This window comes from Apus apus, chromosome 2 (assembly GCF_020740795.1).
Source record: "Apus apus isolate bApuApu2 chromosome 2, bApuApu2.pri.cur, whole genome shotgun sequence".
In the NCBI taxonomy this organism is placed as follows: Eukaryota; Metazoa; Chordata; class Aves; order Apodiformes; family Apodidae; genus Apus; species Apus apus.
The window spans coordinates 147,825,404-147,843,354 of NC_067283.1; the positions used below are offsets into that span (position 1 = coordinate 147,825,404).

The 17,951-nt window shown below is 37.1% G+C and overlaps 1 protein-coding gene across 2 annotated transcripts in view; it reads right to left on the reverse strand.

Annotated features, from left to right (window-relative positions):
- ADCY8 (adenylate cyclase 8) overlaps positions 1–17,951 on the reverse strand; it is a 130,686-nt gene that overhangs the window by 60,155 nt on the left and 52,580 nt on the right. For both annotated transcript variants that reach the window (XM_051611890.1, XM_051611891.1), the window contains exons 3-5: positions 17,796–17,926; positions 14,796–14,907; positions 3,961–4,088 (exon numbers count right to left, since the gene is read on the reverse strand). In XM_051611890.1, coding sequence (XP_051467850.1) covers positions 3,961–4,088; positions 14,796–14,907; positions 17,796–17,926 — 371 coding nt within the window. The remainder of the gene's footprint in view (positions 1–3,960; positions 4,089–14,795; positions 14,908–17,795; positions 17,927–17,951) is intronic.

The following is a 17,951-nucleotide window of genomic DNA, read 5'->3' on the forward strand; positions in this document are numbered from 1 at the left end:
ATGTGAGTGAGCCCTTAAGGAGCTGGGCCTCACACAGTCTCCCTCCCCCATCTCTCCCCAGTCACAAGGATTTTTTAGAATAAGGACATTTGAGAAGGTGGTGGCAAAAGCAGTAGCCTGTAACCCCTGGAGGCAGCTCCTGTCACTTAATCTGCCACTGTGTCCCAAGCTGAAGAGCAGAAGTGACAGTTACATTGTTCACCTTGATACCTTGTGCCACACGGGCTGGCAAATTTTACCCACTGATGCATGTTTGCAGTCCAGTAACTTGCACCTGTATTTACTCTAGGAAAAAAATCAGTTTTGATTTGAAAATGCTGAGGGACAGAAAAGCCATCACTTCTCTTCGCAATACCATCAGCCATTTTTAAATCTAGTGGTTTCTGCCCATAACATTTTTAATGTGCTGCTACCAAATAACTTCTGAATCCTTTTTTTTTTTTTTTTTTCCACTCAGTTAAACTGATCAGACTTTGCAGTTCTGTAATTTAAAAGGCATTTCTGCTTCATAAGTTATCTTCGCAACGTTTCCCGGAACCTTTATGAAAATGTTGAACAAGCTTTTTAAAATGAGGCCTTCATGTCAAGAATCACTGTTCTCAACTCGGCCTTGACATTGACTATGCTCTATAATTTCCACTTAGGAAGTACTTTCTCCTCTTATTTATGACTATTTCCCTCACCTCTCTTCACAGTCCTTCCTCTACTTCCACCATTTTTCATGCTTCCTCTCCCTTCTCCTTTATACATTTTCCCTCTGAACTTCCCTCACTATGCTCCTGTAGCTATTTCTCTCCTCATGGTGCAGCCCAAAGAATGGAAACCCCGGTGAACCAGCATCCTAACCTCTGTCTGGAGAATAATGTGATATTTAGAAATTATCACAGTCCAGAATTATTTTCTGTTCTGTATCATTATCTTATCTATTTTACATCCATTTTAATATATTTAAGGTAATAATTATGTCATCAAATCTAACCTAATTTTATTGGTAGGTCTTAAGCTCACATTCCATATTTGACTGTTAGCAAATAGATGTCCCTATCTTGAATTTTTCACATAGCCCATAATCCCATCCATCTGGCACTCCAGCACAGCTTTGGAATTTCACTAGCATGCCATGGAAAAGTCAATAGCTGCTTCTTCTTACAAATCATTCCCTCCCTATAGACATAAAGATAAGATGTCTGTTCTTTATTGTAGGTAAGAACAGTTGCAGATTCAGTTTCCCTGAGTGTTATCTCTGACATCCATTTAGCTTGAGTGATAACTATCATCTGATAACTAAACATTCCACTAGTATCTCATTTCTATCAACTGTCAGCTAAGACAACCATTAATACAACAAAATTAAATACAGGAAGAGTTATGCTGCATGTAAAAAGATACAAGAACCAGCAAAATAAATGAACCCTTGTGAACAGCTTGTTCTTTTTATTTTAATTTGCATTTTCAACTGCAGCTGAAGAGTGTTTATGGAAGGCTGGGTTTTGCAAGACAGCCAAGTTAGAATTCTTGTTCATGCACAAATGTGATGGGGCCAAACTTCCTTGCTTTAAAGGAAATATCAGATTTCATGGAACCTTCCCATGGTTGAAAGTTGTAATTCAACTGCAGTCAAAGTTTAAGGAAGCAAAGCACAAGAAGACAGAGTGGAAGTACAACGATAGCTTTTCTTTTATAAGATTTGTAAAAAGGCACAGTGATGTGAAAAATCTTTACAGGGAAAATAATGATCTTGGATTGTTTTGTTGTGTTCTAACCAGTTCTTTACATCTGCAAAGAGAGAAGAGGAGCAGCAAGACTGAAGTTGAGATCCTTGATAAGTAAGTTTTAGATCAAATTTTAGAGTCTGAATTAACAATAATTCAGCACTTTAGCTGTATGGATATGAGCTGTATTAAACTATCAGAAGTCCCTTGGGAGTTAATCTGCCCATGTAGATTTATTTTACATGTTATGTAATGAACAGATCTGAATTCTTGTTCATGTTCTGCTGACCATGCAGTCAGGAATACTAGAAGGAAAATTCAGTAACAGTCCCCTCACCTGGTAGATTTTTGGGCACTGTCTCACCAAAAGTCTTGGTACTAATCCCTGCAGTGTTACAAATTACTCGTTGTCAATGGAGAGACCAAGAATCATAGAATTATAGAATGGTTTGGGTCGGAAGGAACCTCAAAGATCATCAAGTTCCAACCCCCCTGCATGGGCAGGGACACCTCCCACTAGACCAGGTTGCTCAAAGTCTCATCCAACCTGGCCTTGAACACATCCAGGGGGTCACATCCACAACTTCCATGGGCAACCTGTGCCAGTGTTTCACCACCCTCATACTAACTAATTTCTAATTTATTTCAAATTTCCTGTAAATTTGCTCTGATTTGCAAGAAAGCTTTGAGTTTGTGTGTATCATTTCAATGTAATTGTAAGGTATGAATGATGACTTCTCATATCTTGGATCATCTGTCTAATATTTTGACATAAAATATATTGTTTTGTGAAATCTTCAGTTGAAGATAAAAAATTTATAATTATTAAAATATAATTTCATGCTAATTAAATGGCCAGAAATTCAGATACTGAGATTGTCCAATAAATTGGAGGCAATCTGAACTGTATTAGCCTGGGATGACCCAAATCCTAATGGACTTTTGTTTCTCAGGTCCCACTGAATATAACTGAATAATATTTTAAATGTAACATAATAAGGATACAGTATAATTTCTGCTGGATTACTGTTTTTGAGACCTAGTTCATGTGTAAGGAAACCTCAGAGAAAATTATTTTCTTAGACGAAAAATGACTTACAATGGGTTTGTTGCAGGTGGTATTACCAAGCAAATGCAAATGATTTGATGTGTGTCTCCAAGAATTTTTAACAATGTTGTTAGCTTTTTTTCATCTCTGTGTTCTCTAATTCATGCTTCACTTTCACTTGTGAGGATTCCAGAAACAAAATATTGATTACTTTGTGCAACATTTAGTCTGTGATAATTGAATCCAATCTTCTTAGAGATCATTGTTGCATAATCATGATTCGGTTACATTTTCCATTAATTAATTTTGTCAAATTCTTTCTCTATTAAGATTTCAGTAATGCAGCTGCAGTAGGCATTAACTGTCTGAGATGTGTAATGAGATATGCATATTGAAGGAAGAAAGCAGCCTGGAAAAGAAGCAAAGATTGGACAGCAAAACATCCATGGAAAGAGGAGAGTGCTTGGGTCAGGCAACACTGTTTTAGGGACAACAGCAACAGAAGACAGATTTGGAGAAGGGGAGCTCAGCAGCACTGATATAAAGGATAAAAAAGATGAAGAAAATCTCTCTTGGATCATTAGCTGTTGGCCAATCTTACAGTAAATCATTGAACAAGCTCTATATATAGACTGCTGAAACACTGTTATTAATCCTGATTGCACAAAAATACAATAATCTATCAGCAACACAACTATATTTACATGATAGGAACACATCCCCTAATTAAAACATTTCTAGACAATGTGGATTTAAGCACCAACCTAATTTAACAATTAAAATTTGCCCATTTGGCAAATCTTAGTGCTTGTAAGTTTCTGTATGAACTAGTTTCCAACCTAAAGTATTGCCACAGCTGCCTATTTAGTGTTTATATTATTGTTGTTTTATTTTATTAAAGGGATTATTGGAAGAAATTCAGACTCTTCCTCAACCTCCTTTTAAACATGACAACAGTACAAAGTGAAAACTGTTAAGATCTGTGAAACCTACTGTGTTACCTGCTCTGAAATAATAAAGTTAATTTAGTGTCTGTTCCCACACATTACACAGATTGAAAAAGTCCTGCCCTTTTCACAGTGATGATCCTGATGTCTCTGAATCCCCATAGGAATTACTTGTCTAGTAAAAGCATTCTCAGATAGGAAATTCAGGACAGAGTCAGAAACAATGAAAAAAGAAGGGGGAAAAAAGCATTACCTGATAGTTTTGATCATGCTGAGCCCCATTTCAACACAGCAGTGTGCGTGGTCCTGGCGAGGTTCTGGGAGCCCCGACACGCAGTAGTAACAGTCCCCCAGGATCTTTATTCTGAGACAATGATGTTCCTATATATAAATGTATCAATGAGAAAGCAAAGAATCACAGTTATGTTTTCATAATTTTAAGTTGAATGTGAAAGTAGTCAAAAAAAGAGCTGAAAAAAAATTTAAAACTTGTTGCTGGATCTTTCTTGCTAATGAATAGTGCAATCTTAATTTATTTCACTTTTGAAAGAAAGTGCCTTTACATTTTCAGTAAGAAAAGATATAGGGGTTTTTTTGTGTTTTGCTAGTCAGAGATGCCTTTGCTGGTGGTAAGAAAGGTTTAATCAGAATCAGGCTGGAAGCTAGGTCAAAGATCCAGAAACCCCATCTAAGGTAATGAATATCCCATTTTAGACTGTAAGTCTCCAGGGCATTCTTTCTGCCCCCTTCTTACACTGGAAATAAATTAAAACCTCTTTCCTCCCACTGATTATCCCTTCCCACCCAAGGTTTCCACTGTAGCACTGATGCATTCCCCACATCTATAGGAGCTACTCAAGTATCTGTGAGCCAAAGATACCAAAGGAGTCATCTTGCATTTGGCTTGTGGAGAAATTACATTTATTTGTCATCCAGCTAGAGCCATGCTTTACCCTCAGAACAAATACTGAAATTCATTATTTAAATATGTATTAATAGTATCATATAAACTGAAACAACATATTACGGAGTGATTGGATCATTATTTTAGAAGATCCTTTTCTAGTGAGCAGAAATACCTGAGTAGCCAAAAGTTTTGCAGTTCCCAGACAAGTATAACAATTGAGCCCACAGGTAGCTGTAAAATTGCTCATTGTATTCTGCTGGCTTGGCACTCACAGGAGAAAATTAATGCACAGGAACAGAGACCACAATAATCTGAGGACAGAGCTGCAAGTGTTTAGGAGCAGCCAGTGTTAAAAGTTGAGTCAAGGAAGTGTTTTTTTGATAGGGAATCACTGAAATAATACATGCAGTATTATGATTTACTCAGTCAGTAAAGGCTGTGGTGACAGAACATTAGAATGAAGACCAGTCATTTATGAGGAGTAGGATAATGACTTGTAAAACTGGTCCATTATATGACAGCAACATTTGGCCTGTGATATTTATTTCCATTTTTCTCTTCTCTTCCTCTCTGGTAACCTGGAGGCTGCACTAATCAAAGGAGTTGGGGGGATACACACTGGGGAAGAGACAGCTGTAAGTAAGATGCAGGAGCAAATGTGAATGTTGACTGTGCCTCAGGAGCTGAATACTGGCCAAATGAATGGGACTCCAGGTTATTATTCAAGAGTTTGCTTAGGAAGAATGAAGCTTTGTAGCCAACCTCAGATAAGTCTTTAAAAATTCTAGAGTGGCAAAGGGAAGCTACACACTTGTGCCCAAAGCCTTTGCAGAAGTCAAAGCTGAAGCTTTAAACATGCCAGTGAGGGTAAAACCTGCTCTGGGCACAGGGCCAAAGTAAGCCGTTTCACCTGGAAATCTCCTTAAACCATCAGCAGGAGCTGAGTGTGTTTGAAGCTTTTACTAATTTGCCAGATAGTGCTGTTGCTGGCTCTGAGTTTGCCATGCCTAGCTGCCCAAGTTTCAGAAGGAAATCCAAGGCTAAAGTCAGGCTTCTAAACTGTCAACATGCATATGTAACTCTCCTCTTTCCTTGTCCCCTTCTCATCAGTCCTTCTGCAGACTCACACGCATGAACACTGGGTGTTTTTCATATGGTTGCAACTGAAATCGTAAATCCTGAAATGCACCAAAATAATCATTTTTCACAGATTTCCTCCTCAAGGGAAAGAATGAGTAATTAAATCTTCCTGTACTTTCTTCCTATTTTTTTTTCTACAGAGTAAAACTAGAAACATTAAAGTTAATCAACCAGTAGCAAGGCCTCTGTGGGATAAATCAGTGCATGTTAAAATGTCAGTGGGCTTCCTTGAGCTTCCCTCTGTGTTCCCTGTCTAGAAAAAATGCAAAGAGATAAAGAAATTACAAAACACAGATTCTAAAATTCTTTGGCCTTCTAATAGTGCCATTAAATTGATTCATATTCCAATAGCCATTTGCTTTGACATCTACAAAGTAAAAGGAGCGTTATGATTTCCTATTGGTTTGACTGAGGAGAAGTAAAGCAAAAAGCAGCACTTCAAGTTCATTCAGACCCTCTATAAACACATTAGAGCTGGTAACCTCACAGTATAATATGGGGAAAAAACAGGGGAAAACCACTCAATTTCCAGGAAAGAAAGAAACAAAAAGAAGTCTCAAGTACTATAATATTTTAATATCATAATTAGATTTTTACACGTGACATTTATCATGCACCTGTAGTACCTGCCCATCTGACAATGAGGGAGTCCCTATTAAATGAGCATCTAATTCAGTACAGCTAGAGAACATGATCTCCAACTGAAAAAACCTCAGCTGTTTGGTTCTTAATGACTCATTTTAAACTGGCTGAAGTGCTGATACCGTTGAAGACAGGTAAGATCTCTGTCAACGGGCTGCATGTCTTCTTATTTGCTGCACATCAGTACAGGGCAGACCACATAAAAAAAAAAATATATATATATATATAAGAAAAAGAAAGAAGAGTCCTCATGCATAACAAGACCTGCTAATGAGGGTCTGATGTATGCATGTGTGAGTGCATGTGTGTGACACAGGAAATCCCTTTTATCTGCACACGAATGTATGCTTTTTGTTGTCATGCTCCATCATCTCTATGCCCATTTGCCAAAGCTCAGGAAGTCAGCTAAGGAGTGAGATATCCAAATAGAGCTGGTTATACAGTGGCCATGTGTCAGGCAGCAGTCAAGACTGCCAACACGGTCAAAGGAGAGCCAGGCAATGCAGTTAGGGAAGCTTAGGGATGGCTTCAGCTCACAGCAAAAGCAGCTGGCTGGGCTTCAGTTCAATTGTCTACACATAAGCTTATGGAGCATCAATAAGACCCTGAGGTATGTGAGACACCCACACAGGACTTAAAGACATGGCATAAGATATATGTCCCCCTGGAGCAGTGCAAGGACCAGGCAGGGTGTCTCTGTTGGCCACAAGAAGCCACAAGAAGCACTTATATGATTCGCCCTCCTTATTTTTCCTGTTAATCAAATCATTATGACTGCTAAACTTGTACTGTGTTACAGTGGGACTATGTTGTCCTTATTCCTTTTGTTCTTCATTTATTATCGCCATTATAATTATTTTAAAAGTAAACTGTGTATTTTTCATCACTGGAAAAGTTTCAACTAGAAGATAATTCATCAGCTACCAGAAAGAACATAGGGTTAATGGTATCTGCCTTTGGCAGAGGAGGGCTGTGTGGTCTCCTGAGATTCCCTCTGAAAACTCTGTAGTTTAATCACATCTACAGTTTAGATTAGATGCTTTATCAGGCTGGTTGTATTACTATATTAAGGTTAGATTCATGGCCAATGTGGTTTCCCATGCTGTAGCTGTAGTAGGAGAGTGAGTTTTGTAAGGGCCGACCTATTTTAAGTGGTATAAAATAATAGTGATAACACTTCAGATTTTCCTCACACTCTCAAGGCTCAAGCCCACTTCCTAAAACCTTCTCACTGTAAAGGTATGGAAGAGTTGCAAGTTGATATTAAATGAAAATGAATGAAAAATACAAACATGTATGAAAAAGCTTTAAAATTAGTAAATTATAGAAGAGAAGAAGCCATACAGGAACTTGGATGCGGCAGATATCACACTACAGCTTTTAATCCTTACACTGTCATGAGGCTATTACAATTTTCAGTTTATTTTATTATACTCCTCTTCCTCTTCCCATAAGCAATTCCAGAAGTTTTCCTTGGGCATGTAAGTGATGGCTGATATGATACAGATATTCATATCAGTATCCATCAGCCTCACATCTTTCCCCATTCTCATTCATTAATGCTGTTACTGAAGGCATCAATTAATTTCTCAGCGTACCATAAGCAGGAGCCTTTTTTTCTCCTTACTTGCAGCTTCTCATTTGCTACAAGTAACAGATTAAGGGGCCTGATTCTGCCAAGATCAATTGAAATCAGCAGAAATTTTCCCAGGGGGTACCAAGTAGACTCAAAGATTCAACTATTAATAATAAGAATTCTAGATAAATTCAAAGGCACTTGAAGAGAAATCTTTTTCCAAATCACCTTAATCCAGATCAAAAGAAATTATGCAGATTTTTCATAAATAATTACCTCATCCATGTGAATGATTTATGTTTAAGCTTATTAAATACACCCCTGGTGACTAGAAAGGAAGCAAAACAAATTGGCATAAAGTGGAGTTGAAGAAATGAGTTTCTCAGACATCAAGTTACTGAAAGACACAGTGAGAAACTTCATTAATATTTCTTGTTTCCTTGGGCTAAATTTCTGATGAGGAGAAAAAGTGATTGTGTTTTATAAGTTACGCCACTTTTTCAGTTCTGCCTGTGGTGAATTAATCACTTCACCTACTTTTGGAGGGAATCCCGTTGGCTAGCAGACAGCCCACAGAAGAGTCTGCATTCACAATTTTTATAATTTCAAGCTAAAAATGTGAACATTGTGGATGAGAAATTACTGAACTGCTGAACAAAGAGATCATACACATAAATCTCCTTTTAAAAGGTGGCCAGAGTGGGAAGAGGCAGAGACTTGGCCTTTGTGTACAATAGCTCAGTTCCTGGAACATTTGCCAAAGGTATAGGAAATCTAGATAAAAGGCCTTTCTCGGCAGAAATGGGGTCTAGGCCAAAATTCTTAATCAGCAGGCTTTTTTGGGGTGGGCTGGAGAGAGTGATCTGTCCAAATTCCTGCTATTGCAGCCTGTTGCTTTGGAAAACAGAGCTGGGACCTTCACAGAGCCAGATGGAGGGAAGTTTTCAACTCTGGTGATCCAGGCAGAAAAGAGGACCAGGTTGGCTCCAGGTTGTAAGGACAGTTTCTATTTTTTATAATCATAAGGAGTAAAATGTGGCAATCTCATTCTCTGCCTGGACCAGGGAACACAAATATAGCCTTCTATTGAGTTCTTTTAACATAGTTTAACGGAACAGGTAAGAAATGCCTTCTTTTTACAGAACAGCCTATAGAGGGGTGGTTAAGATTTCTCCAGGCTGACTGAAAATGTGGGTTTGGGGTCTCTCATAGTGCAGAAGGAACTGAGGTGTGTTCCTGCCTGAGTTTTCTAATATATTCTATCAACACTTCTCTCCCTTGCCATATCATGGAAGAAAAACAGCTGTGGCTGTTGTTTCTGGTGAGCAACCATCTTTGCCAGCTAGTGTTAATTAGGAGACTGTGTCATAAATGTTTTAAGTCACAGAAATCCCTGCTGGAAAGATTCAAGGTGAATTTCTTTCCTGCCCCTTTAGAATTTCTAGGACTGCAGATACATAAAGGGTGAGGAGGACATTTCTCAAGAATGTATTTGTGGAGCCTAAATTTCATTCAAATCTCAATGTAGTCAACAAAGTGGGGAGGGTTTTTTTTTTTTTTTAGGTTTTGTATGTACATAACTCTGAGTTCCTAAATCACTGAGAATTTTTTAAACTGATATTTTATTTAATCTGTCATTTTCGTCAGACTGTATTTCATAAAATGCCTGTAGACTGTCACTTCTGAAAGTGTTTTGTGGATTGGATTTTAATTTGACTGTTCAGATAATTTGATGACTTACTGGGCTCTTAAGCATATGAAATACTGTAATTTTAGTAAGAACAAAGCACTGCCAGTTCAGAGGTTAAAGGTGGCTGGGAACAGTACTAAAGCACTGCAACAAGAGTGCCTTTATTGAGGAGGCAAAAGAGCCTTTAACACACTGCACTCTTCCCTCTTTGATACCAGCTGGTGCAGATTTTGTGCTGGGGCTACAGGATGTTGGATCCTGAGGAACATGCGAGGAAGGCTGGTCCCATCCCTGGAAATACTAGTCACAGGTAAGACTGGTAGGTAATACATGGTTAGAGAAATTTTTGGCAGGTTGTCTGCATCACCCAACAGAGAATTTAAACAAGTTTACAGAAATTACCTCCTCTCTTTGAAAAATAAAATAAAAAAAATCTTCAGTTTTTTAATAAGCAAAAAAAACTTGTGATTCACATTACATAAGTAACTTTCCAGCTAACACCAGGCTAGTGACATAAATAGAAAAAAGGCTCATATTAAAGTGTCAATTCTTGCATTCAGCATCTGAAATTCCTCTGAGTAAGAAGCAGTGTTACTCTCATTTGTCATACGAGAGCTGATGAGACTATTAACAGATGCAGTGTCTTACAGGCCAGTTGTTGTTTTCTTATATTAAACCCATGGGTTTAATCTTTCAGGAGAAGATTTCTGTTTCTGCATCAATGCTTCATATTAAGGATGGGTTCAAGCTCGAAGCTAAGACTGTCTCTGTGTTAAACTTTGTGTATTCATCTAAAGTGCTGTAGCTTGATTTTATCTTTAGGTCTCTGTAATGCTGGACTGCATGTCAGCTGCTGTTGTGACAAAGCTTAGAGATGTCTGCTCCTCTGTGTAGGGCTTTACTCTTTCCTCTTTTCTCATAGCTGAAACTGAATCTACACACAGTGTAGATACATTTAGAAATATGACAATTTAAATCAGCATCAGCTGATATGTAGCACTGCAGAGAAGGCAGAGGAAAAACAAATATAAAAAATAACTTATTTTCATGAAAGCAGGACCTTTTTTAGGCTTAAATATCTTACTGACTTTCATCTTCTTTCCTCTTTCTCAAAATGTTTGCCCAAGGAAAATATTAGCTTAAATTAAGTTGCCACTTAGGCTTTTCAGTAGGGGGATATAAAGGGAAATATTTTGTTCAGTTCTGATTTATGTCAACCTATTTTTCTTCCTTTCTAACTGTCACTTTTCCCTTTAATAACTGTAAATCTTCCAGAAACATCATAGAGTGATTAGAAAGGAGAAGTAGCTGTACATAACAATATTATATTTCTTTCTTATAAGAAGTATTTAATTGAGTTCTATTTTCTTCTTATTTATTCAAAGTGCTCTGTGGCAATGGTATAGATATTATGGAACTTTTTGTTATCAACTATACGCATCAACATATGCCGTAATACTTGATGTAACCAACTGAAGACTGAACAAAATCTGAAAGCTCTGATTTTCTCTCTTTGTCAAGTGACAAAGGAAGGCTGACTGAGAGAAACAAGAAACTAAGCTACATTCTTCAGTATGACACTGAAAATAGTGTCCTCTTTATATTATATGGTTTATATAGGACAGATAAAACAGTCCTTTATACACGATTATAAAATACTACTTTTAGTTAGAAGTAAAGATTTATAAGGATTTTCCTTAAAATCTAAGAAAACTGCCTCGAGCTTTCCACATTTGACCTCTTTGCTTTGATGGTAACTGCTGTCAAAACCCCAGAGTTTGAGTAGCAATTAAGAGTTATGATAATTCTATTTAAGCTGATTAAGTAACAGTTAACTGAAAGATCAGAACTCTAGATGTGAATGGGTAATCCTCCTTACTGGAAGATCCTTCTAAGGTCTTGAAAGGATAACTTTTCAAGAGGCTTGTCAAGGGCTTACAGACAAGTCGTAACCATTGCTAGTAACATAAGTCTGGAAGAATGATCATGTTGGCATGGTGGTCATAAAAAGGCAATAAGGCATTAAAAAACAAAAAGAATATTTCAGTAAATAATACCACCACTCTATGTTTAGAAACATGTGATCTTTGGGTAGTAATCAAGGAAAAAGAGAACAGGAGGAATGGTGATGATCTGCCTCCACCACACTGGTGGAGGTTAGTCCAGGAACACTGCTTTCAGTGCTAGTACCTATGCCTTCAAGGAGATTCTGAAAAATAAGAAGCAGTCCAGGAAACTATTTCCACAAATCATTTGAAGGAATACATCTTCAAGACATAAAGCCTCACAATGAGCTTGGTCTAGTTTATTTTATCAAAAGGAAATCTTAAAAGTGGCTTAATCAAAGCACACAAATGTATTCCTGCAGTGAATCAGTGGTTACAAAATGTTTTTGTCTTTTTTTTGTCTAGAAAAAATAGGTCATAGTAGGAATCAATGGATGTAATTCAAAGTCAGAAAAAATAAAATGAGAAACAAGCCATACTGAATTAACAGTGAAAGTGTTAAAAGCACTGGAACAGACTCCTAGGATACAAAAGTATTTCTCCATCTCCTGGAAACTTTAGATAAAGACTGAGCATTTGTTTTGGAAGATACACCTCTGCAAAGCGAGAAAACTTTGTACAGTATCAGTTGGGTAGGTTGTAAATCACAAGTCCTTATAATTTGGGTCATGGACCAATCCGAGTCCACTTCCAAAGTTCTCCAAAGCTTAAGTTTAATACAAGATTTAGGTCCTTATATTTTAGGCATCTGGCCTCTCCATAAGAGTCCAGAACCCTGAGTGAGGAGTCTTGATTTCCTATAAAGTGCAAAGGGTTAATCTCCTTGGATTGGACAAAAACACCAAAAGCCATGTAGAGCTTCTGTTCCTCTCCGGGCTGTTGGGCACCTCTACTGTCAGGACATAAGGCAGGTATCATGACATCAAGATCTCAGAAGCCACAAACAAGGAACACAATCAAAATGTCTTTCTTTCTAATTAGACATGGTTAGATCACTGTAATCTTTGGACTCAAGTCTGTTCAACTGCTGCAGTGATTCTTCCCTGAAAGTGAAAGGTCTTCTGCCTTTCAGACCACTGATCTAGACAACTGGAGTAGTCTAGTCAATTGCGTGTAGGAGAGAAAAGCAAATTCGCAGACTAGGAAAAATAATGCAGGAAGGAGCTTAAAGTCTCGAACTTAGTGACTTGGAACATTCACTTGACAGGTACCTGTCCTGATGATGAAATTTAGCAGAGAACTTCTTTCCAATTATTTTCAATCCAAAGTCTGCAAATTTCTGGATAACAACTTCTTGGCTGTTAGACAAACTGGTAGGTTTATTACTGTTTCTTTCAAACAAACTCACCTACATTTTTGGCATACACAGTCCTATGTGAGCACATTCAATGTTCTCCATGAAGATTTCTGAGTTTAGGACTGATACTTTCTAGAAAGCTTAAGTAAGAGACGCATGACAAACCACAGAGAAGAGGGAAACCTCTGGGCATTTGAAGAAGCAAAGTTTTCAGCTCATATAAAATAGTAAAACCAAGCAGGGAAGTGCCTTCAGCATTAAATGGCAGGTGAGGGAGGATTCTCTGGATTACACTTTTACATGTAAATGCTTTCCTTGTTCTTAACTTCTTTATTGGATCTAGTCCTTCTAGACAAACTCTGTATTGGATAAATGCAGTTTATGTAATGATCAGAGAATATGGTCAATGATAATGAACAAAGAACCTGTTCTACCAATCATAGAATCATAGAATCCTAGGGGTTGGAATGCTAGGCAAATGTAAAATGTAAAGCAAAGCAATAAATAATATTGTGTACATATTCTTCCTAAAATACTTCTGTGACATGCTTACAATTAATTTGATTTAACATATGTTTCTTCAGTTAGAGTAGCTTTTTTTTGTCAAGCCATGCAGAAGCAGATATTCCAATAAGCTTTCTAAAAGATGGGACTAGAGTAACTTCTTTCACTCTGCTTGGTTTTTAATATAGGTCAGAGTTGATGAGGTTTGCTTTTTCATTTGCAAAACAAATATTGTAGATGGCATTTACCAATTTGCCATTGTCCTGACAATGTCTTTTGGCATCACTCTGTACATGAGAAAACACATTGCTATTTGAGATAAAAATAGGTGACTCAAAAGAGCTCTGAATAAATACCCAAGTCTTGCCTTTTTTGACTTTAATTTGCAATATAAGAGATGACATCAAGGGTCTTACTGATGCCTATAAAATATGTTCACAAATACCCCACACTCCTGAACCAGAGATGTACAGAAATCAGCTAGGGATGTCGATGTATACATCACAGCAAGTCACTCAAAGCTCTCTTTTTAGTAAATAGAGAGCATGGTCAATGATACTCAGAATGCAATTCCTGTTTTCCCATAGTAGATGCCTACATTGGTTAGATAAATTATAAGCTAAACTTAACTAAATGTAATTAATTGCCTACACTAGCAGCCTTATTAGCCACCTCAGATGATGACACCTAAATATAGTCACATGAAGTGAAACGTTGACCAAAGAAACATAAAAAAGAAGAAAAGGAATTGTAAGTCTAGCAAATTTGAGCATGTATTCTACCTATATTTCTGTGCTTTTTGATTTCCTAATCAGTACTAATTTTCCAATGTAATAGGTTTCTCTGCTGTGTGTAATTATTTTCATTGTTGAGTTAGAATCCAACCTAAAGACTGTAAAACTTGTTAGTAACTACCCATTGCAATGACTGAGATGGTTGATTACATGACCTTGAAATGAATAGATTTTTAAGCCTTTCTCCATTCTTAGAAGAATAGTAAAAATAAAAATAAAAATGAAAAAAAAAAAAAATTCCAGCAAGGGCCAGATCTACAAAACTTCCTTAGAAATTGTGTTAGGGGATCTACTCTCTTGGTCTAGCACTACAGAAGCACAAAGTTCTGATGCCTATATGAGCTTTCACTTGGTATCAGAACACATCACTTTTGACAAAACTTGTCCAGGTCTTCCAACCTTGATGGATATGAAATCCCAGTGGGGAAAATCTGGATTAATATTGTTCAAAGTGATCAGAGAGTATTTCCCAGAGCTGCCAAATATGGAGTTGACTTCATATCCTTTTGCAAAAAAACTGTGTTTAACTCACATGTGCTAGTCGATCAAATCTGGCAAAGAGTTCATTCAGCATTCGGACCAACTCCTGGGCTGACAGAGTTGTGGAGAGATTGGTGAATCCTTTAACATCTGCAAAAAGAATGCTAAAAAAAGAAGATACATTAGTATTCCAGTCTATTTCCTTTAATAACTAAATGTCCTAAGTAACCTTCTAGTAATTTACTAATGAAGGTTCATTTTAAAGTCGTGCTGCCTTTGCTCTAAACATGTGGAGATTCTTGAATATTGAATATAAATATCGAGACAACTTAAGGAATACTGCCAAGAATGAGAAAGCGTCTTGCCAGAAATTTGTGTTATTAAATTTTGGATTTTCAAATCATTTGGGAATATATAGTTAAGCAGACGTCGCAAGCCGGTACTGGGGGGCTAATGTGGGGAAGAAAAGAACAGTTTCCCACAGCCTTAATAGGCACACTTGTCCCCATTCATCAGTGAGAAGACTGAGGTAAAATGCAACCAAAATATAGAGGGTTTTATTAACAGAGGCACTTTGCACCCAGCTATCTGCTAGTATCTGACAGTGTTCTTCTAGGGCGGGTTTACAAATGCCTGTTTTTTACTGTGGGTTTTTCTTCAGCTATTTCAACTTGTAGTGTGATTTTCAGGCTTTACTTATCTATGTGCCATAAAAGACTGAAATCCTAAGACAGCAGACAGATTGATGACAGTCTTGATATACACCAGGCTCAGGCCAGCTTTATTACATCTAATTTTAGGGGCTTTACTGAAATACCTGAGTTAGAAATATATACCCTCCATTTAGTGTATGAGTGTTCATTTGGATGATTCCTTGTTCTTTTTGTTGACTTCCCAGGGAGCCTGGAGTGATCATACTTTGAATTTAGATGCATCAGATTGGGTGCTTGAAGCTATGGTAGAATCTTAACCAACAAACTAGTTGCAAACAAAGTTCTAACCTGTATTTCAGCAGCCAGTTAATTTTCTAGCCATGTAACTTTGGTTGTTCACTATGCCTAAAATAGGCACATGTGAGTATAGAGAAAGATGCACACACAGGAACTCTGTGATATCTAAGCTATCACCCAGACCAAACCTTGTCATAGCTCAGTACTCAGCAGCTGAATAAAGTATTATCTACTATGAAAAGAGGAAATGTTCCAAAATACACATATGATGCTAGCACAGACTAGAAATAACCCTAATTAATCTCATTAGCACATAAAAGTCAATTAATAAATGGTGTTACAACATGAGTAGCTGAATTCCTGTTGCTTATCTTGAACAAGATCACAATTTGACAGTCTGGGAATCACTAATGTAACCAATAATAAATATAGGAGTGATCAGGTAGGCAGTATAATTTTACTAATTATAAGTCATAGAATCAGAGACTCATAGAATAATTTGGGTTGGAAGGGACCTTAAAGATCATCTAGATCAAATCACCCTGCATGGGCAGGGACACATTCAACCTTCAACTCAGCTTCAAATGTATGGGCTGATAAGGGTTTGGGTGAGAATTAAATAAGAGGCTCACAAACTGGGTAAGATTTTTACCAGAGAGAAAAAAAAAACCACATCAAAATTAAAAGGTAAAGTACCAAACTACCCAAAGAGGAATGAGTATTAATAATAGCCAAACTGAAAAAAAATATATATATATTTTCAGACAACTAATTTCTACAGATTTCATTATCAAAATAACAAAATACTCTAGCTTGATATTAATTTTAGGGATTCATATAGCATTGATTTAGGTAGTGTTCAGTGCTCAATATTTAGGAAAAAAATAAAAATGAAATCCAGTTTTGAAAAGATCTAATCCAGGGCAGCATGCATAGGAAAAAACCTGTATGTCTACTCTAAAATACACACAATCTTCATTTTAAATCTCTTTCAAGCATAAATTATGTTTTGACTTTTCACCCCTGACTACAGCTCTTTTGTTTTCATACAGAAGGGCCCTCTTCTCCCTATTTTGATTCTTCTACAGCAACAGTTACTCTGAGAATGAAAGAGGGTAATGGAAGATATTTTAATTTAGTGTAATTCAAACCTTTTGTAAGGGTCCTTGATACTTTCCACTAGATTTAATAAAATAATATGACTGAGCTACTGCAAGGCCACAGAAGAAGCAGATAATCAGCTTATTCTTTTGCAGAAGTTCAAATTATGTTTATTGAACTTATCCAGACAAAGTTATATTTGGGTTTCAATAAAAGGCAAAGTACATGTTTTCCTAGCAAACCTTCTCCCATCATATCCAAGGATACTTAATTTTTAATTCCTTCAGTGATTGCAAATCAATCATTTGTCCTTGCAGTTTGGGAAAAACTTACGGATAATGTTAGTGATTTAGCTAAATATTCTGATATTCAGGAACTACAATAAAGTCAAAGACTCTGTAACATCATGAAGTGGAAGCTGATCATTGTGGCATGAATTAAACAATTAGGAGTTATTACCTTGAGTAGCACCACATAGAATAACTTTATTTTCCTGCTAACTAATTTCATGAGAGACAAAATTTAGAGAGGGGAATAAAAAAGGAAAATGGACTTATGAATATGATTATAAGAATGATTGAATGAAAATAGCTACTAAACAGAGGAGCCACACAACGTGCTTACATCTTTGAGAGCATCTTACAAGTGGCCATCTCATTTCCCAGCATGGGGAGTAAACCAGAAGGTTGTGGCAGAATATGCATTTCTATGCAGGCAGGGCTCCCCTTTCTGTGCAACCCTGACTACCTAACTAAAGTGAAAAGATACACAAATGGTCCAGGCACAGCTTTCTGTTCAAATGGTTCTTGCCATGGTAAAAGCATCCAGCCATTCTGATGAGTGAAAGAAGACATCAAAGGGCTTCTCTGCTCAGGGATTAAACAAGGGTACACTCATTTTCTAGTTTATGAATGACAAAGCATCAGAATGGAAATGCTCAAACAAGAGATCCTTAGCAGCATCTGAGACCCTGAACATTAAAGAGAGGCTCCTCCACCCACCTGACATTCTCATAACGGTGAATGTAGATCTTATGAAACTGGTGTTGCAAATGTTCATCTTCTACATTGGTCATATCGTTTATCATTTCCAGGACTACAAACCGTGGTAAGACAGAGAGCACCAGCCGCTCCTAAAACAAAAAGGAAACCAAAATG